Below are 23,046 nucleotides of genomic sequence, written 5' to 3'. Positions count from 1 at the left end.
GTTGATTTGATTTAAAAATCACAGCTTTTAGAAGGTTGACAGATGGCACTTTGGGTAATGATGTCATAAATAAAGTTAATTTCATGAAGCTAAGTCATTTAAACCCACCGTCCTCTGTCTTTAAGATTATGTATGACCTTTATTACATTATTAGCTTAGAAGACTGAGGAAAGGGGTGAATTGTTGCTGGTCATTACAGGAGGAGGAAGCGGGTTTTAATGGTGATTGAAAGGCTAAACCAGGACAGAGAGAGAGAGGAAGAGAGAGAAAACTTGATTTACAGTGAGCAGAATGATTGCCGTTTTTCCTGCAAACAGCCATTGCTCAACACCAGGGATGGTAGTGCATAATTTAATTGCGGAAGTGTGGTTTGTTGGGGTATTCCCAAAGGCTCAATGAGACTTTTATTTCTCTGTAATAAATGATAAAGTGCTGATGTGTCATAAGCTCACTCCGGTATCTGGAGGCCCTCATGTCCTCATGTTCACAGTTTGTGCATAAATGCGTACCAAAAAAAGAATATCGGCCCTGCTGTTGCATATTATGTGTCAATCAATCAACTCTTTTGCTTAGAATGCATATTTTATGTTCACAGCAATGTTATATGGTAAAATAAATAATTTATATTAGGTTAGCATTGGCAAAATTCATTGCACACCACTGACAACAGGGTCATTTATTTCCAGCATAAAATAGTAGATTACATCAGATTTTCTATAGACAAAGAAAACTTCTAAAGAAAACTTGATGCAGAAGATGCCCGCACAATGCTAGGGTATTATGGGTGGTTGCCAGGACATTGCTATTTGGTTCATAATGTGTTCTGGGTGGTTTTTAGGTGGTTGCTTATATTTAGTCCTATAGGATTTTTATAGCTTTATCACTCACCAAGCGAAAACTGCCTTATCGCTATGAAAAGTAAAGCATATTTCTCCTCAACTTCATGTTTGTAGCACAAACAGTGTGGGACGGGTTATGTGAGTGAGTTTAATTCTTAGGGTTAAGGGTGTTTAAATTTGAGCCTGATCTCATGAAAATAAAGTGACTGTTGTGACATTTTTGCAAATTATTACATGGCTCCTTACACGTATCGCAGCAGTTCTGAGGTGAAATATTCACTGAGTGACACTAAAATTGAGTGTTTTTTTTTTGTTTGCTCCCAAACAAAAACGGTTTTTAAGGTTAAAGGAATATTCCGGGTTCAATACAAGTAAAGCTCAATCCACAGCATTAGTGGAATAATATTGATTACCACAAAAATTAATTTAGACTTTTCCACATTTTTCTTAAAAAAATTAAAAAATAAATACAATAAAAACACAAGTCCGGGTTACAGTGAGGCACTTACAATGGAAGAGAATGGGGCCTTCTATGACACTTTTGGCTTCTGTGACTTTGCATTGCAACAAAACTCTCTATCAGTTGAATTATGGTGCAATTTAATCACGCTCCAACAAACTCGTAAATTGTATTTAGATGTGTGAGGAACAGGGTGAAAAGTAAGTGTTTATTAACTGATAATCTGCCGTTTTATGTGATTTGTGAGAAAAGGAATAAAAGTTGTTGTTGCAGCCACATATAGAGTTCATTTAACCAGGAAACTTATGCAATGTGTACTACAAGCCATGTGAAAATCATTTTATTTTATTTATTTATTTATTTATTTATTTTTAAATGTAGGTATGGTAACATGTTTAGTCAACTAGGTAGTCAAAATGAGCAGTAGATATAGTGATGCATGCATTAGCAAGTACCACCAACTGCATTCGTGAACTAAATGTATGTATAGTTTACCATAAACAAATCTGATATATTCAGGTCATGTTTCCTAACAGGTTGTGACAGGTCTCACGCTTTGTGGTATATCAGAAACACTAATCCAAGCGAAAACAAAAAAGTATAGTTTGCATGACTAGATACACCTAACGGATGCAGAGTGTGGACACGACAAAGAATCAATCAAAACAAACGACGTCCCTAGTGCAATTTATGCCTGACTAAGAAGCCTACACAAATGCAAGTATTGTTCTTTGTGCTCTTTTTTCCATATGGTTTATTCCTTTGACACTGTGCCAAAAAACTGGTCCAACCCCCCTTTTTCTGTGTCACAAAGCAGTAAACAAATGTTAGAGTCTTGAATGTATTAATCCAAAATAGACAAAAGCCAGTCCCTGGTTCAACAAACAAAACAAAACAAACCCCAAAACACGTCCTTGCATTTCCTTTACCTCTAAACCCCAGCTATTAAGGTCTCAGGACTCATTGATTGAATTGAATAAGCATTAAAGGTTTTCTGTGTTTATATATTTATTCTGTTTTATGATTATCAGTTTTGCTGGTATTTTGGCTCATTGTCCTAATTAAGACGTCTTACGCAAACTGCTCTAAAATGTATGCAAAGCAGACACCGCCGAAGGTGGCAGAGTATTCATCTGTGTCGCAAATTGTGTCTGCTGACGTGATTTGGCCATGAGCTATCTATTGTTCTGTCACTTGTTTCTTTGTTTCCCATTCTTCTCTCTAAATTCACATTTATTTGTAGAGCTAATAATAAAACAGCTATTGTAAATGTGAAGAAAATCTTATTCTTAGTTTCAAATGAATAAGTAAGAGACAAAGTTAAACAAATGCTAAAATTAATTAGTCATTCCTTATGCAGGCACTGACATATAAGATGTATCATGTGATTTGCTCAGTGAAAGGTGGAGGCCATAAGTTCAGACTTCATTAGAGGGAAAATCCTCTCTAAATGTTAGATAAAGTGAGGTGCTCAGCTCGGCAGGAGACGAAGCAATCTGTTTTAAGATGAATTTGGCACAAAATGAAGCCCTAATCACTACTAAGAAGGAACTTCACTCTGTAAGATTTGTTGTGTTTACTTCTCTTCCTCTAAACATGTCCACATATCTTTAGAAAAAGAAGACAGTGATATCAATGAAAAAGTTATATTCTTAGCCAGTATCTCGGTCTTGTTGTCTTGTAACTATTTAAATGTCTTTACATCAAGATAAAATCATTTGAGAAGCAAAATTAAGACTTGTTTTCAGAGATTATTCCATAAATATCTTATTTACATAATCTTGAAAATATGTTGTTCTGAGTGACATTTAAACTTTGATTTTTTGACAATTTGTACAAATGGTTAAATTTAATTTCACTGCAAAACATGACACTCTTGAAATTGGCAAAACACAAATATAGCATTGAAATACAATAATAATAATAATAATAATAATAATAATAATAATAATAATAAAAAGACTGTTTGCTTATTTTAATAGTTTTTTTTTTTTTTTTTTTTTTTTTTTTTGTGAGGCAAGACCCGTCAGCTATGAATCTTACTAATTTTAAATAATATTCATACTGAAATGTCTCATTTTACTTGATAAGTGTGTGGAAAGATCAGGTTGGGTTATGATCTGCTAAAGGCGATGCGCTGTGGAAGACTCTGCCATGTTTCCATATGGAAATTAGATGTAGGCATCATGTGTTGTGTGGTTATGCCTGCATGCTTGGAATGCATCCTTGAATATGAATTCTTTGTGATTAAAGATCACTGTCAGTGCATACATGTGTCCCACCAAAATGTGTGCATCATGCTAAAAGCCAATTTTCACCTGACAAAAGTTTCATGTACATGCAACACAATAGAAAAATTACACTATTTTCCCTTTCAACTGCATCGTTATTAGAATTAACGATAAAATCTCACAGTTTGTATTGTCTTGTGGGTAGATTTCATCAGTTCCAATAAGTGCTGATGTATTTACTGTGAATGCATCAGGATTTTTTTTTTCTTCTTCATACCCATCAAATGTTTCTCTGGAGCAACAGTACAAACAGTCAACGAGAAATCACAATGTGGAATTAATTTGCTTTGACAGTTGTGCTATGTAGGAACCACAAAGTCTTTATTTTATTGGTTGGTTCATAGAATGAAACCTCTCAGTCTTGCGCTCGCTCAACTGGGTCTGTATATGTGTTCAAAGCAGTGTTTTAACACTCTTTTATGTTTGTCGAACACTACAACTGTATTGCCATAGGTTAGGCATCCTTGTTGTGGTAAGAAAGCACATATTAAAGTAACAGTTCACCCAAAAATGAAAATTCTACCATTATTAACCTATGCAAAGTAAACTTGCTCCAAACATGTATGCTGTATTTTATTTAAATTCTGTGGATCACAAAAGCAGAATTTAAGAACAGAAACATAACCGCATACGCCATGGACTGACATGAGGTTGAGTAAATAATGACACAATTTATATTTTTGGGTGAAATATTCCTTAAAAATGTTAAATTAATGGAAATATAATGGCAGATGTCTGTGTATCCTCATGTGATTATAACTTGTCGTAAGCAACGCTAAGAGATTGATTCCACAAATACCTTTAACATGGGATAGAATGTGTTAATTAATTTAGATTATTGAAATATGCAGTGGGTTTGGATTAAGTGATTTAAAGGAGAGGCGGACAAAACCCACATCTCCCATGAACAGTGGCACATGTGTTTCAGGGCTGATCACTGTGGCACAGAAGCAGATAAGTCAGAAAAAAAAAAAAGTTTGGTAGTTTTTGGTAGCATGTTGGTGTGCATGTAAATGCACTCACTTGATGTCATGCTGCACGTTTGGTCGAGTCATACGGGTGACCTTTTTTTCTTTCTTTTTTTAATGAACTATTCCTTAAAAAGAAAATTATGATTTCTGAAAGCTGATGTTAAAATCCTTCATATTAATCAGAGCAGTCATTACCTTTCCCACATACTGTGGGTCCGAGCCCATGTACTCCTCCAGCACAAAGAACTGGTTCCACACCCAGCCCCTCTTGACCCTCTGGAAGCCCCTGGAAACTCCATTCCTCTCCACCGCTGAGGGCTCCGACAGGCCGTGGGGCCACTCTTGCCCTGGCCTGCTCTGGAAGGGAGCGCAGAAGCTCTGCTCAAAGAGAAAGCACAGGAATACCTGCAGACAGTTCCTCCTCAGCATTGGGCGGTCTGTTAAGGTGCTGCTCCCACGTCAAGGTCCCAAGGAAAAGGGGGAGGTGAAAGGCAAGAGATCCAGGGCTCTGAGGCTCACGAGCTTGAGCGTGAAGCCAGTAGGGGTTGAGGAAAAGTTGGGGTCTGGTGCTCTGCCACTCCCCTTGCTGAAGGTATAAATCAGGTCAGCCAGGTAGTGGATTCATCACCTGCAACAGACAAAACAATGAGATAAATCAGTTGTGTGTTCTACAAACTGAATTAGTATGAGTTCTTTAAATGTGCAATAGCTACAGACAGGCCTTTTATGAACTACTACTCCAGATATATATGTGACCCTGTATTGACCTCTGTTTTGGCATTTGAATGGATGTTGAGTGAGAAAGCACAGGACCATAAATGCTTAATACTGTACATGCTCTAAAATGCACTATGGCTTCTATATACACTTTCTACTAATAATGTACTGATGTTCATAGTGTGTCTTCTCTTCGGGCATCACCTTAAACCAGTCTAGGGTGGTTAGATGATCTCCCAACCTGGCCAAACTGGTAAGACTGTTCTGTTTTGATGGTTTTAGAGGAGGTTTAAACAAGTCTAAGTTGATTAGCTGGTCTTCAGCCTGGCCGGGCTGGTTAGGCTGATTGTTTTGATGGTTTTAGAGGACGTTAAACCAGTCTAAGGTGGTTACCTTGTCTCCCAGTCTGGCCAAGCGGGTTAGGCTGGTCTGTTTTGATGGTTTTAGAGGAGGTTTATACCATTATAAGGGTTTTAGCTGGTCTCCCAGCAGGGGCGGAGCTAGGGGGTGGCCTGGGTTGGCCGTGGCCACCATGGACTGAAGCCTGGCAACCCCATTGGCCACCCCACTTGCAACTGCCGTTTTGGTCATTTTTTGTCTTGGTCACAATTTCGTTTTTTAGAGGTGGAACCGTCTCTGTACAACTGCAACACACAGGAAACTTAATATGTGCGCACACCAAGGTTGCCGCACCTCTCCATCCTGGGTGTCACTGTATCCACTCCCCTCTGTTTTTGAACCCCCATCCAACGATACGAAAGTGCTGCGCGAAAATTCCTGTGCCACCACAGACTGATCGCTGGCCCCTGCCCGGCCACCCCTGTGAAAAATTCCTGGCTCTTCCCCTATCTCCCATCTTGGCCAAGCTGGTCATTTATGATGGTTTTAGAGGCGGTTTAACCAGTCTAGGGCTGTTAGTTGGTCTGCCAGACTTGCCAAGCTGGTTAGGCTGGTCTCTTTTGATGATTTAGAGGAGGTATGGGAATTTGTATGGTGGTATGGTTGGAAGGCCAGGAGGCAAACCATCTAGACAAATTAAGACCAGCAAACCACACAAGGCTGGTTTAAGGATAGCTGTTATTGAATATTTATTTATTTATTTTATTTTTTTTAAGTTCAAAACTGTAATAAAAAAATACAAATGTGTATTAAAAAGTAATAACGCCAAAGAAGAATGCAATTGGGGAGTTGATTGTCACGAGCAAAGTTTTGTTGTGGAATCTTAAAAGGCATGTTTCCAGAAAACACAATAATATACGTTCACATGTGAAAAAAAAGATCAGCAAAACATCTCTCTCCCTTCCCTATTAAATATTTTTAATAGTCATACCATTATTCTAAACTAATGCATCTCCATCTTAACTGTACTACGTCCCGCATTAAATATAAATGAACTTTAAATGACCTAATACACCCACTGTGTGATCAATTTGTTAATATTGCATAGTTTGACTTTAATTGCCATCCAAAATTTATTTTAGTGCCAAAATTTATTAAATTTACATTTGAAAAATGAAGAAGCTCAGCAAACATTGGCCAAGTTAAAGTGGGGTTGATTCAAAAATGTGTAAAATATTTATATTATTTATAAGCTATAGTATTTCTAAAAGAAATGGAAATAATACAAATGCCTAATAATATTTTGTTTGGTAATTTATTTTATTTATTTATTCATTCATTTTGGATTTTATATATATATATATATATATATATATATATATATATATATATATATATATATATATATATATATACACACACACACACACACACACACATATACTGTATATATACTGTATACATATATAGTGTATACATATTATACTTTTCTTCTAGTATTGTTGATTTATTTTTCTTTTAATACATCTTCTGCATTGAGGTTTGTGATATTTAAGCAAACTGAAATAACTTTATTGTGGAGTGGTAGTTGGGAGCAAATTTTGCCATGGAGCAAACACAGAGCAGGGTTTCTCTTATCAGTGAGCAGGGCGGGAACGGGCAGCGGGAAATGGACAACTCGGAGTAGAAATTGTTGCAGCATACTCTGTTACCCTTGACTTAGGTGGATTGTACAACTAAAAATAAAAATTACACTTATGTTGGTACAAACTTGAATAACTTTCTTCCATGGAACAAACAAGGAGATGTTAGGCCACTGTTTACTTTTATTGTATGGGGAAAAAAAAGATGCAATGAAAATGAATGGTGTCTGAGACTAACATTCTGCCTAACCTCTTTCGTTTTCCAGAAAAGAAAGAAAGTCATTCAGGTTTGGAACATCACAAGGGTAAGTCAACTGTGCCAGAATTTTCTATGCCTTTAAAATGATATGAGACAACAAAACTGTAAACACATTAACAAACCTTAGGCTTAGATATTTGTTTTTAGATGTTGACTTGAGAAGTTACTTTGACACCCTCACACACTTCAGTGTGTTCAGCTCACCACTAAAGATGAGAGAACATTAGCTGTGAATAATGATCACTTCATATCATGTTCAGAATGATGTTTGTCACTTTGTTAGCGAAAAGCAATTCCATTAGAGTCAGCAGCAATTTAACATATAAGTTGTCACAAGAAGCAGCTTGCAATTATTGCTTGTATCCATCAAGCATTTTAACGAGCTAGTGGTTACAAGCTATCTGAGCATCTCTGGCCATGAAAGTGTTCTAAGAGACATGTCACTTTCCTAAATTACCATGATAAGAAGGTAATTTAATCAATCAATTTGTTTGTCAGAGTAAGGACAAAGCACTTTGGTTGCCCAAAAATAAAAATCGCAAATAAAAATTTTAGCTGTATTTGTCAGGTCATAAAACTGTATTTTGGCTTAAATGGACCACGGGACGTCCAAGATCAGAAACAAAGCAAACACAGCAAATGGCCATAATTTTGGACTCATGGAACGTGGAGAGTCATATATTGCAATATGGCTGCCAAAGGCACTTCAACACTGCTTTAGCATTTTCAGTTCTGACAATTTATGGAAGGAAAAATAAATATAGGCCTAAAATGCAAAGAGTCACAGGATTGTTATTGCCTTGCAGTTGGTCTCTCAAGCACTGATTACATAAAATCTGACACCACTTTTTTGTTCTTTTTGAGTGTAACATAAAATTAAGAATACAAATGTAAGATTCAGCACTGTGTATAGGTCACTGATCATAAATATAAATAAGAAAATATGTGAAATATGTGACATCTCCTTTGGACTCCTTCCCACAAACTTGGATTCTTGGCTCTGTTCCAAAAACCTAAAATATCTTATTCACTTTCATTGCATTTTTTTTTTTTTTTTCTCCATATAATGAAAGTGAATGGTGACTGAGTCTAAAATACTACCTAACATCCTCTTTTGTGTTCCAAGAAAGAAAGAAAGTCATTGGAGTTTCGAACAACATGAGGGTGTAAATTACAACATATTTAGTTTTTAGTTTTTGTGTAAGATATCTTTTTAAAAATAGCACAGATGGATGCAAGAACACATCCTGTGTGAACTGCTCTTGGAAAGCAAATAGATAGCACACCTGAGGCTAAAATTATCTTCAAAATAAAGTTTGAATGGAGTCTTTACATTAAGCGTTTTGGGCTGAATTAATTGCAGAATTTGAATACTTTCGTTTAGGGATTTAGAACAAACTAACCATGTTTGCCTAATATGATTATACTTCTGCCTTGCAAACATTATAATAAGTCTTCCTATACCTGTATCTCCCAGTGTTCCAGTAAACCACAATCTCCTCTACCTCTTGATGTTATGCTATACAGAAGTACTGTACATCACAGCAATACCTGTGCTCTGTGACATGTGATCATCACCTCATCGATCCCGTAAATCCGGTTCTTCTGTAAGATCATGGTTTTGAGCATTTTAAGTATTGTTAGCCATCACATCTCCTGCTTCATTCCGATGCCAACCCAATAATTCGCTGTTATGCTTCAGTGCTTCTTGCCCCTCCATTGGCTGCAGGATTGATCTAGCTGTTTGCGTCCAGGTCAGTGTGCTTATCGGTTGGGCAGCTCTGAACCCCACCTGCTACCACCCAGTGGCAGTTTGGCAGCATCAAGTGTAAGCAGTAAGACAGGCTTGCCAGGTCTCCCAGATAGCACACAATAGATCTGGTCTTGTTTGCGCACCAGGAGTGAACAGATGAGGCCAAATGAAGAGTATCTCTCCAAGCTTGCCAGACTAGATACTCCTAAAGTGGGAAGTGATGATGGAGAAAGCAGTTGACTTCTTATCCCTGAAAGCTCTCAGCCCTTTTTTAAAGCCAAATGAAATCAAAGAGACACTTCAAACAGGTCCGTATTGAGCAAGAGAGGGGTGGTGAAATTTAACCTGCCTGTTCTAATCAAGAAATAAATGTAAGAAACTAAACTGATTCAGAGTCATAAATTTAAGCAAAGGTTATAAAATCACTGCAGTACGTTTAGGCTCTTAGTATGCAGGTTCCATTTGAGTTGCCAAATAAAATTTGCTTGCTTAAATCAGTTTAGATTACATATTTCATATGTAATGTACTATGAACTGTATGCTTAGTATTCACCACACTGTGGATGAACAAAGAATGAAAACAGGAATGGAATGGTTTACTTTCCTCATATGTTCATAGATATGTGTGTGTCCTGTCTAGATAGGAGCAATTAAAACATCCACAGTCACCCCTATGAAGTAAAATTGTACATACTGTATGTATTCTGTACATCCTCCAATGAAAGATCATGATGGTACATACTGTACATTCCACACTGCATATAAAGAAATTAAAAATGCCTTTATAGATGGATGGATAGATATCATGGATGGATGGATGGATAGATGGATGGATACACGCATAAATACTGATCAGCTGTAACAGCTAATTTCACTCTATAGGCGAAAACGTATTTAATATCTATAGCTTATATATTGGTAGATCATAGATACACTACATTAATGGATGAGTGGCTAAACTGATGGATAAATGAACTGGTAGATGATAGATATATGGATGGATGGATTGATAGATAGATGAGTGGATAAATGGATAGAGGGATGATGGATGAATCAATCAATTTATGGATGAATCAATAAATGGATGAATTAATCGATAAATGGATGATGAATTAGATAGATAGATAGATAGATAGACAGACAGGCAGATGGACAGACAGGTAGATGGACAGATAGATGGATAGATCCACGCATAAATACTGATCAGCTGTAAAAGCCAATTTCACTTTGTAGGCGAAAACATATTGCATATCTGTTTGTTTGATTTTAAAATGTCCCTACCAATGTGTAAACCAAACCTACTGTACGCCCTTGGTTCCACTGAATGGACACGGTATACATCAGCAGTTTAGGAACCTCTGTCACTTCAGCATAGACTGAGGTGACCTAAAGTCAAACTCATCTGAGCAGTTTGACACCTGTGAAATTCAGATCTCACTACTACTGCAGTCCTTGCAGTCCTAAGATACTCTGAATTTCACTCAATTACAGAATCGCCTCTGCAGCTCTAGACCAGTCATTCACTCAAAATGCATTTGGTCCAACCAGAGGCCAGTGTAATTTGGGTCATACCACTTTTGAAAGTGGTGTGTCAAATTTTAAGCAGCATAAAATGGCAGAATGAGCCATTTCATTTAAAATACTGCCAGTCCTTTCACTGACTGATCTTGCAGCAAAAATGGTACAAAGTGGGGAGGAGGACAAAGGAAAAAGAGGAAAGAAAGAGAGGAAACACATTCAGACTGCATTTCAAGGAGACGTAGATGAATTCCCAAACATCCCTAGACTGCCAGACTCCATTACGTTTTGTCCAATCTCCATAACGTGAATGACTTAAACACATCTGGACATTTTGGATAATTAAGGCTCCATGATTGATCCTGTTAAGCAATTAAATGATTGGATTAAACAGAGTTCAAGGAAAACCAACCCCTTCTGCTGGAGTCCATTTGATGATTTGAATTTAATTAGAGTTGGTGGGTCTGAGCAAATTACCTAACCTAAATTTGCCAGTCTGAGAAGGCGTGAACCAGACTAAAAATACTGATCCAACCAGAACTCTGTTTTTGTCCTTGGAGATGTTCTCTGATCCGCCCAATATTTTTTTTCACATATTTATGGAATTATCTAAAATATTTACTCTGAAATGCAGCAGAACATTAAATTAGGTCTCTAGAAACAAAACAGTGAAGCTCCAAAGTTTGAAAAGTTGGATTTCCAGTAAACTTAATATGGTATGTATTGATTCATTATTCTGAGAAGAACATCAAGTAGGTTGCGTTGAAGAATCAGTATATACTGTATCTTAATATTCTACTACACCATAACATTACAGCTGAAGAGGTTTCTACAATCTGGACTAGTTCTCTCCACAGTCTCACATGGCAAGACTTTTGACTTTTGGAATAAAGTCTGGTCCACTTTGCTGCTTTTTCTGGACCGGAACTGTCCACTTAGATAGGAAGAGACTGTCTGTGAGATAAGCGATCAAGCACAGTTCTTTAAGTTTTTATGTATCACTTAGGCAGTGCCGGTCCTAGCCTTTTGGTAGCCATAAGCAAACATTTTGTGTGGGGGCCACCGTATGCAGCTTGCTTAGTTTGCCTATAAGGAGGACCGGCACTGCACTTAGGATGGGTTTATCTGAAAACAAAATCACACAACAATAATAGACCAGTGAGGAAAAGGCTAGATATTAAGATGCAGACATGTCAGCAAACATTTGTACACAAAAAACTGCAAAGATTAGTTGCAATGTGTATAGACTTTGTAATTAGAATCTCAGTCTGTCCGCAATAAGTTATTATTTTATAGACAGTTCCGCTTGTGCAAGTGTCTCAAACAAAACTCTGTATATCTTTCAAAGATGTGAAGCCTCAAATCTGGCAAACTTTGACAAATCCAGTGATTACATTTTCCAAGCTCTCATAATATCAGCACAATGTTTAGTTTCATGGTAGACTTGCCAAAACAACCCAGCCTAATAACGATGGCAAAATTGTAATAAAATGTACGAGTTGGCTCATACAAAAATGTATGACTTTTACTCTCATAGAGAAAAATAAATGAACCAATAAAAGAATGTTATTAAGCTTTATTTTAATTTAAATTTAATTTAAATTTAATTTTTTTATTAAGTTTAACCCCAAACCTTAACCTATAACCAGTCTAACCCTTTACCCAAACCCAAAATCTAACTATGAGTTTAATAGGAAAATAACTTTTGTGTACCTCGGAAGAAAGAACACATCAGGGTTTGGAATGCGACGAGGGAAACATATAACATGTTATGGACATACAGTTGTGCTCAAAAATTTGCATACCCTGGCAGAAATTGTGAAATTTTGGCACTGATTTTGAAAATATGACTGATCATGCAAAATTACTTTTTTAAGGATAGTGATCATATGAAGCCATTCATTATCACATAGTTGTTTGGCTCCTTTTTAAATCGTAATGATAACTGAAATCACCCAAATGGCTCTGATCAAAAGTTTACATACCCTTGAATGTTTGGCCTTGTTACAGACACACAGGGTGACACACACACAGGTTTAAATGGCAATTAAATGTTAATTTCCCACACCTGTGGCTTTTTCACTTGCAATTAGTGTCTGTGTATAAATAGTCAATGAGTTTGTTAGCTCTCACGTGGATGCACTGAGCAGGCTAGATACTGAGCCATGGGGAGTGGAAAAGAACTGTCAAAAGACCTGCGTAACAAGGTAATGGAACTTTATAAGATGGAAAATGATATAAAAAGATATCCAAAGCCTTGAAAATGCCAGTCAGTACTGTTCAATCACTTATTAAGAAGTGGAAAATTCGGGGATCTCTTGATGCCAAGCCAAGGTCAGGTAGACCAAGAAAGATTTCAGCCACAACTGCCAGAAGAATTGTTCGGGATACAAAGAAAAACCCACAGGTAACCTTAGGAGAAATACAGGCTTCTCTGGAAAAAGACGGTGTGGTTGTTTCAAGGAGCACAATATGACCATACTTGAACAAAAATGAGCTGCATGGTCAAGTTGCCAGAAAGAAGCCTTTACTGCACCAATGCCACAAAAAAGCCCGGTTACAATATGCCTGACAACACCTTGACACGCCTCACAGCTTCTGGCACACTGTAATTTGGAGTGACGAGACCAAAATAGAGCTTTATGGTCACAACCATAAGTGCTATGTTTGGAGAGGGGTCAACAAGGCCTATAGTGAAAAGAATACCATCCCCACTGTGAAGCATTGTGGTGGCTCACTGATGTTTTGGGGGTGTGTGAGCTCTAAAGGCATGGGGAATCTTGTGAAAATTGATGGCAAGATGATTTACTGGCAGACAATTTGCATTCTTCTGCACGAAAGCTGCACATGGGACACTCTTGGACTTTCCAGCACGACAATGACCCTAAGCACAAGGCCAAGTTGACCCTCCAGTGGTTACAGCAGAAAAAGATGAAAGTTCTGGAGTGGCCATCACATTCTCCTGACCTTAATATCATCGAGCCACTCTGGGGAGATCTCAAACGTGCAGTTCATGCAAGATGACCAAAGACTTTGCATGACATGGAGGCATTTTGCCAAGACGAATGGGCAGCTATACCACCTGCAAGAATTTGGGGCCTCATAGACAACTATTACAAAAGACTGCACGCTGTCATTGATGCTAAAGGGGGCAATACACAGTATTAAGAACTAAGGGTATGCAGACGTTTGAACAGGGGTCATTTCATTTTTTTCTTTGTTGCCATGTTTTGTTTTATGATTGTGCCATTCTGTTATAACCTACATTTGAATATGAATCCCATTAGAAATAAAATAAATGTGTTTTGCCTGCTCACTCTTGTTTTCTTTAAAAATGGTACATATATTACCAGTTCTCCAAAGGTATGCAAACTTTTGAGCACAACTGTACATCAGTCATTTGCATTGCAAACATAAACATGGAATGAGTAACCAAATTTGTTCACAGACGTTTCCTTTGGGTTGAATAGGAGACTAGCTAAAATTGGATGCCTGCATCATATCAATTTGATATTCTGTTTTTTGATTGGTTGGTCTCTTTGGGAATAAAATTCATACCTTTATTGTACAAGCCAAGTCGTACGATATCTTACGATTTCACCATCTCATATGAATGATCAAAATGTTGTGTTGTTGTTGGGCAATCTGTTTGGAGAGTGCAACTTTCACAAGTGTAGTTTTGTGTGCAATATGCCTCAGACAGTCAGTGGGTGTGCCGTCTAAGGCTGAGACTACTGTCTGCTTTTCAAAGCTCCCTTCTAAATTGATTATAAGTCACATAATTATGTAAGCAATAGTCAGACTAATTAAATTAGCCCTCATCTCGCTGACATCACATTGTCTAAGGCTAATTCCACTGACTGGAGCACACACAGGAGAGATGACTGTATCAAGATTATGCCGCATTTCCTCACTTATTTATACCCGCAAGATGTTGCTTAACAGTCAACACTTTTCAGCCAGCTTTCTTCCCCTCCCTTTTTCCTCTTCCACCTGTGCTTGTGATCAAGACAAGCTGTCAGGGCTTGGGTCGTCCACGTGACGGTAAGGGTCATCGCTTATTCTGCACTGACATAATGGGATATGACTGCTCCCACAGTTCCAAGAGAGTCCGAAAAACTCTGATAGTCATTTCAACGGGCCGCGTTGAGCCGCATACTTGATGAGCGAGCGTTTCATTAGCATGTGTCAAACCTTGCATTTGGAGCCCTGACCCGCATGTTGGCCCCCGATAACACAGAGCCTGGGCCTGACAGCATTCCCTGAGTGTTGCCTGGAGTTGCCTGAATGTTCCCCGTTCTCATCACCTTCAATAATCAGCGAGCATATGGCTCGCCGAGCTGCCGCCAACAATTAAGAGGCGAGAGATGAAACTCCCTAGGAAAGTTATTAGTTGTCAGGCCTGTCGTAAACATGATTAACTGATAAGCAGCTGAAAAAAGAGGGATGGAGCTCATCTGGTCGAAGGCCTTATTCAGGAATCTATTTAACGCTCAACGATAGATGTGGACGTGCAGATATTTTTATTGTGTTGATTTGTCAAAATCAGTGGTCTTCAGATTTTTGAGACAAGTGCAGTTCACTGGATCATCACTAGCTGGGTTTCCATCTAAATGTTTAGCATTTTTTGAGTGCATTTCTAAACATTCATCTAAATAAAATATGAATGTTGCACGTTTCCATTCACTACGTCATGCACATTTTTTGGAGGGAGCCGCCTTATCACGATGGAGCAGCTGTACTTCGTTTCATTAAATTCTCCCAGAAGACGCCACAGAATAAGTGTAACATCTGATACTTGATATCTGATTTCGAATGTCAAGGGTTATGTTTGAAGAATTGTATGCCAAGATCTGACATTTTTTTGGGCCAGTCACATCAAGCTATCACACTGTCATGACACGTGCACAAATGGTCAAAACACGTCATCGTTTTGAGAATAAACTAATTCTATCACTTTAATGCGCATTTTAAATAATGCAAAACTTTAGAAAATCAACCTCTGCCTAGCGCATTAAATTTTAAGCTAAATTTGAGAGTTTATTTGCATATCAAGCATTTCCATTTCCATTTCCATTCTTATGTGCAATTTCCAAAAATGCTAATAATTGGATGGAAAGCCAGATACTGTTGCAAACATATACAGTATATGATGCAAAAACAGCACCTGCCATTGGCAGATGTAGCACAGTTAATTTTGGACCCTGTCTGAATAACATTGTTAGATAAATAATGCATTCTTCCTTCTCTGAGGAGAGGCCCTCCATAAATCTGTTCAGTCCAGGTAACTCATAATTTACTCTGGGGAAAAGTATTATGGCAGAAAAGTGTGTGCATAATTCACCTTGCTGCGAACTTACAAACATATTACTGAGAAGCAAAATCGTATTTAACCTTTCCTTCTCAAAAAGGGTCAACAGACAGGTCAGTAAAATGGCCTTACTAACTAATATGTCATCAATAAACTTGTCTAAGATGTAGTTTACATGCAAACAGGTGGAAAACATAAATGCTGTTCATATTCACATTTAGCTGCAGTTTAAAATGAATGATTTTGTCTTTAGGCTGTTGTCACACTCGATTCCATTTCTTGGTCTTCACCCAAATTCCATTCCACAACATTCCCCCTACTTCTGCAAGTCTCTCCACATTGTAATTTTGCTCCGATCAACATGAATTGTGAGTTGCAGCTATTTACCACTGTAGCCAGGTAATTACTGAGGAGAACACACTAGTTTCACTGTTGAAGAATTTGTCCCTTTTGATTTACCAACAAACTGTTTACTTGCAGAATGGCAAAGAATGTGAACTACCCTCTGATGTATTTCTTTCTTTCTTTCTTTCTTTCTTTCTTTATATATTCATTTTCTCCCTTACTTTGTTTTCTTCCTTTCTTCTTTCCTTCCTAGTTTTCTTTCTTTCTTTCTTTATCCATTCATTTTCTCCCTGTTTTCTTTTTCTTCTTTCCTTCCTAGTTATCTTTCTTTCTTTCTTTCTTTCTTTCTTTCTTTCTTTCTTTCTTTCTCCATTCATTTTCTCCCTTATATTGTTTTCTTCCTTTCTTCTTTCCTTCCTAATTTTCTTTCTTTCTTTCTTTCTTTCTTTCTTTCTCCATTCATTTTCTCCCTTATATTGTTTTCTTCCTTTCTTCTTTCCTTCCTAGTTTTCTTTCTTTCTTTCTTTCTTTCTTTATCCATTCATTTTCTCCCTGTTTTCTTCCTTTCTTTCTTCTTTCCTTCCTAGTTATCTTTCTTTCTTTCTTTATTTCTTTCTCCATTCATTTTCTCCCTTACGTTGTTTTCTTCCTTTATACTTTCCTTCCTATTTTTCTTTCTTTATTTCTTTCTTTATCCATTAATTTTCTCCCTTTGTTTTCTTCCTTTCTTCTTTCCTTCCTAGTTTTCTTTCTTTCTTTTTCTTTCTTTTTTCATTCCTTTATTCTTTCCTTTTAATTAATTTACTTCCTTCATGTTCTTCCTTTTCTTTCTTTCATCATTTCTTTCTTTCATTCTTTCTTTCTTTCTTTTTCTTTCTTTCTTTTCTCAGCATCTGGGTACCTGATACACTTAGAAAGCATGCAGTAATCCAGTAGTTGTTTATCACTGCAGCACCACAAGAAGAATACCTTGAAGCCAAGACTTCAGAAGAAAGAAATATAGGACAAATACTGTGAAAAGAGAAATAGGTGTTGTATATATGGACAGGGAGAGAAAATGAAGATGGAAAGTGGTAATAAAATAGACGAACAACAAGTGTGTACTGGACTCAGCTAAATAAATTATCAAGAAAGGTCTCATGAATTAAACCGAGGGAGACTAAGAAGTCAGTGAACCCAGTTGCGGCACAACAGAGATGCATGCGGTGAAGCCGATTCAAAGCAACTCTCAGTTTGATCATTCAAGCTGCATACTAGCGAATGGCAGTGCCAAGCTCAGGGCAAAGGCTATCACACCTGACCACACCTTAATCACAGCCAGGAATTCCATAGGCTTTCTCACTTGGCCTCTTTGATGCTGAATCATCAGAAAGTATTTGTTCATTTTCCCACATTTTCATGGTCCACTTCTATGTCTTTGTGGTGCTGTCCGTTTGAGTGACACATGTGATAATTAATATTTATATTATGGGGAGTGATCAATGTGTGCACCTGGATCTGTTGAAACAAGTTGCTGTACATGATTATGTGGTCGATACTTGGGAAGCAACAATAACAGCTATAACAAAATACTGAAGATCCAGTTAGTTTGTCACCCCTGCAATCTCACAGATTTACTACAAAATATTGCATATCAGCCAGATGGGCTCAAACGTGGCATGGTGCCTCTCCTCTGGGTATATTGCATGGACAGAAATCAACAAGGGCTTGAGGCAAAAGCCACCAAAAGTGACAAAAATGCCTCTGATATTTAAAGCTAAAATATTCTCTTCTGTTCCAGCTTAATGTGCAGATACATCTAGTAAGTAAACGTATTGCCTATCCGCCTAGTTATCAAAGTATCAGGTTTAAACCTGTCAAGTGTATTCTCAGTCTCAGAGGCAGGTGTTGTTAAATGTTAAGCTTATTTGAAGGGATGTTTAATGGAAAACCTAAACTCAGTTCTGAAAACAACTCACAACAACTCCAAAACTTGAAATTACAATTATATAAAAAACTGTTGTGATGGTAGACAGTAGAGAGCTACACAACAGGTCCGGTCACATATTAAAATGTTTTTTGAGTGTTTATGTGTCATGTAATATTGTGCATTATTTACAGCTATATAAATGAGTGCCCTCTTGAAAAAAATAAAAAATAAATAAATAATAAAAAAAAAATAATAATAATAATGCCCCTGAAAATTAATAAAAATATTAAACCATAATAAAAATAAAATACAAAATCAGACACTGATATACTGCATTTACATTAATGTATTTGGTAGATGCTTTTACCAAAAGCCATTTTTATTTTGGGTTTTTTTTTTTATTATTATTTGTTTTTATGAATTTTTGTATGTCATGGATCAATATTTACTTAGTAATCCATTATTTTGTAAAGGGGGGTCTACAAAAAAAACAAAAATAAACTAGACATAAGGATTGTACTAACTGATGAGAAACATTAATCACTTATTCTTAATAATAGTGTATTTTTGGACTCTCGAAAATCAAGTTTTTGATATTGTGAATAAATAAAGGTATTTTTATTTTCAACTTTATTTAAACTTCAACTTTTGGGTTGACGGACAAGAAAAACAAGGGTTATAGGCACTCAAACTTTTTTATTTAATATGTTGGATCTCATCATAACGCATCTACAGTATTTCATTCTCCAGAAAAATAATAAATATCTAAAACTAAATTTTGAGCTGGGGACCTCTGGTAAAGATGACACAGAATGACCATTTTATGAGTGTGTGTTCCACTTGTAATTGAACCCACAACCTTGGCATTGTTAGTGCCATGCTCTATCTTTTGAGCTACAGGAGCACCTTTATATTGGCTGACCTTTCCTCTGTTCAGCGCGCATTGCTCTCCTCAGCATTTCCAGAGACTTCCATGCTGCTAGGATGATTGTTTTTTTTTTTTTTAGCACACTTGGCTACTAGAGGAACCCATGGTTCCCACCAGATGGAAAAGTGCAGCAAAATGTATCTCTGATAAACTGTCTGAGGCAAGAGTCCTCTGGATCCAAAAGCAGCATGGATTGTTTTCCAGGGTCTTTCATACACTGTTTGCCCTTCAACTCATTTGCTTTATGTTCTAGTCAATAAGATATTGCTTCGTAAACACTATGGGATCAGGAGCTTTTCTCTGTCAAGGTTTGTCGATGATGTACCCACCAGAGAACCGGGTGTTTGAGTGACTCAAACCTCAAGCTAAGCTTACTATTAACCAGCCAGCCATCTGGAACAACTGCCTGCAGCTTTGTGCTGGTGGCCTCAACTCCCTGTCCATGCATGTCCTCCATCTAAGCTTGGTCCTGGGCAAGAGGCAGGGGAAAGGAGGGAAAACTAACCCACACGGATGGAGTTTAATCCCAAGAGAGACCTCAGGCAGACTGGATTAAATGCCAATCATGTCTGTCACTGAAATGTCCCAAATGTCCCTAGAACTCCATTCCACTGTAGTGCTGTAGCAACACATGAATTTATTCTCTTCTTTTCTCCAAACATAATAGGGAAGAGAAAAGGCAGATGAATATACAATGACAATAAATGTAGTTACGTATATATATAAATATATATATATATATATATATACGTCATTGTATATTCATCTGCCTTTTCTCTTTCCTACTATCTTTCATTTAATAGTTTAATATATTCTACATGAAGTCAGTCATATTTATGGCATGTTGCAACTGGTCACAAGACATGCAAGAGCCATTGAGCATTTGGCATCACTGAGTAAAACCATTTTTGTAATGCTTCTTGAGGCATTCATTTATAAATATACTCGCTACAGAGATGAAGTTTATCAAATAAAACTATTCCTCACACAGAGCAATCATATGGTTTCTGAAGAACTGGATTATAATGCATGAAAAGAATGGATTACTTTCGAGGTGTATTTTATGGCAACAGCGTATTCTGAAAATTAATTTTGTGTCCCATGGCAAAAAAAAAAAAAAAAAAAAAAAAAAAAAACATCTTTAATTAACAATTACAGAATTGTTATTTATTTTAATATTTTAAAGTTTAGTATTAGTTCAAATGACAATCATTTGAAACGTGTTGAATATGGCACCAGAAATCACACAGAACAGGGTAAAACCTATAATACTTTCTAATAATGTAAAATAAGGTAAATGCATCTACTGTTGAAATAAAAGTGATGGCTTTGGAGACTTAATTAATCTTATTGATTATACATACATTAAAATCAACCGATTAATTAAATATTCATGGATTCAACAAGGATTTGTAAACATTTGTACATCTCTAAAGTTATCCATACACAAAATGATTTAAGTTTTAGATTTTGTCAATATGTACATATGACATCATTTTACGTTTCCAAACATAAGCAATTGTACATGTGCAAGAATCACGCTTTACGTAACAATGCCTATGAATTCTCATGAGATTTCGTTGGTTATGTATGGAAGAGTTCAGTCAATTAGTCATTATAAAGTCATTTACCCACTTATTTTCTCTGTGGAGCAAGAGCAAATAAGGATAATTATTTGAAAAACCTTTATACAGCTCTACAATGACAGTCCATGATGGCCAAAGCTGTAAAGCTACAAACAGTACCAAAAAATATCATAAAAGAACTATAAACATCTGAAGTCAAACAGTAGCTTTGTGTGAGGAACGGTTAGAAGGTCATAGCTCTCAAATCTCACTCTCCATCTTGCATATTCAAACTTAAGCATCACATTTGGTTAGGACGCACACAAGAATGGCAATCCAATGGCAATTTGTCATCAATGACATCAAACTTAGCACGATCCATTGAAATCATCCGTTGAGGCCATTTTTGAATCTGACATTTCAGAGTTTCAGCAGAGGGGAAGAATACTAATGAATAATGGCTTAAATTTCAGTCTGTTCCACACAAAGTTAACGCATGACTTGAGAACAGTTGGAATATAGTGCACAAATCGTATGGACTACTTTAATGGTGTTTTTTTTTTGTTTGTTTGTTTTTTTGTTTTTTGTGCTTGTTGTGTGGTTTCTATGTATGAATGAGCCTAAAACATGTATTTGTATGGAAAAGAGGTGCATGAGTACTGTGAGAACATAATGAGATCATTTTTATTTTTGGGTAAACAATCCCTTTAAACTTTCACTGTTCTAAGCTTCTCTGATTTTGTAGGAGCAGTTTCTATTCATTTAATTAAATATTCAGAATTATTCATATTTGAATCTCATGATTCAATCTGCTTGTCAGCTCTCCATGATCTACCTCTGCTTGTTCTACCCTGCTGTATAACAGTGGATCTCCCATAACATCACAGATATGAACTCTCCTTTACCCCCCGAAGACAAAGCGAGTGTGAAAACGCAGACAGAGATGGCCGCAGGCTTGGAAGAGCAGAGATATGTCAGCAAAGTCCTGTGGGAGAGTGCCAGGCTTCACTGCCAAGAATAGGTGCCTATGATGCAAGCACATAGGAGAGATGAACATAATTTGACAGTTCAAAAATGGCTTCAAAAATCTAAACTTTATATTTTCCTGATGCCTGTCACATATACGAGTTTCGTAGACCATTTTTTTGTTGTTGTTGTTTTTTAAATACATGGCAACTGAAAACGAATGTGCATATCCGCACATCAAATCTAGAGCTGTGTGTCTTTTAACATTCTAAAAGCAAGTCAGAAGCACATGTCAGGTTGGGAGCCCCTGGTGTTAGACACTCTGATCTAGAAGTCCAAGCTCTGGTCGGACATCAGAAAGGACTCTCGGAGAAAGACATAAGAGCGGGATAGACATGCAAAGTGAAAGAGAGGCAGCGAGGGAGAGAGAGATCAGTGAGAAAACTATCAGTGCAGACAGAGGAATTTGAAAACCCTGCAGCCTTAAACAACACTAGCGGCAATGACACATCATTTATGGGGCTGAAACCTTCTTTGTCCTGAACATAAGCTATGAGTCCTTTGATATCAGTTCAAAGGCTGAATCCACAAAGCATTGTGGAGCAATGGGGCCTCTTCCTGCAGCAATGTTGCGTTAACATTGAGCATCAGAGTAGACAGGAAGAGGTTTGGCACTATTATCTGCTGTACAGTATCTAGCCTTATACAGTATGTAAGTGTGGTCTACAGTTGTGCATACCTTACAAGAAAAGAGAAAGGCAGCTGATTGGCTCATGTTCCAAAACCTAGTGAGCTATCTTGCAGTAAGGCAGCATCCTTACTGAAATATAACTTCACAAGTGACTAATCTGAAATTATCTACATAAGTGGCAACACGTACAAGAAGCACTTCTCACGCAAATCGTATCTGCATGATTTTATGCTCTGCACTGCTGCCACACAATTGGCTGATTAAATAATCGCATGAATAAGTAGGTGTACAGTGATCAGCGAGTGTACTTTTAGTCAATTGTTTTATATTGAATTGTTAATGATTGGATTACAGCCTTTGCAATGCTTCATGGGATGAGAAGTCAGCCACTTCTAAAATAAAATAAAATAAAGTGCATAGTCTTGCAAGTACACAAAAAAAGTGGGCAGTCATTGCTTTTCTCTGGGATAGTTGATCACTATGTTGTGCCTGTTGGTTTGTTAATTTTTTATGTCATCATTTTTTTATTTTATTTATTTTT

At 37.0% G+C, this 23,046-nt stretch overlaps 1 protein-coding gene across 1 annotated transcript in view; it reads right to left on the bottom strand.

Annotated features, from left to right (window-relative positions):
* The window catches only part of LOC127423078 (cadherin-12-like), a 237,542-nt gene that overhangs the window by 137,156 nt on the left and 77,340 nt on the right, over positions 1–23,046 (bottom strand). The window contains exon 2 of the mRNA XM_051667111.1: positions 4,757–5,189. Within this exon, the coding sequence (XP_051523071.1) occupies positions 4,757–4,990 (234 nt within the window). The 5' untranslated portion in view covers positions 4,991–5,189. The remainder of the gene's footprint in view (positions 1–4,756; positions 5,190–23,046) is intronic.

This window comes from Myxocyprinus asiaticus, chromosome 32 (assembly GCF_019703515.2).
Source record: "Myxocyprinus asiaticus isolate MX2 ecotype Aquarium Trade chromosome 32, UBuf_Myxa_2, whole genome shotgun sequence".
Lineage (NCBI taxonomy): Eukaryota > Metazoa > Chordata > Actinopteri > Cypriniformes > Catostomidae > Myxocyprinus > Myxocyprinus asiaticus.
This window is presented reverse-complemented; position numbering and strand designations above follow the sequence as displayed.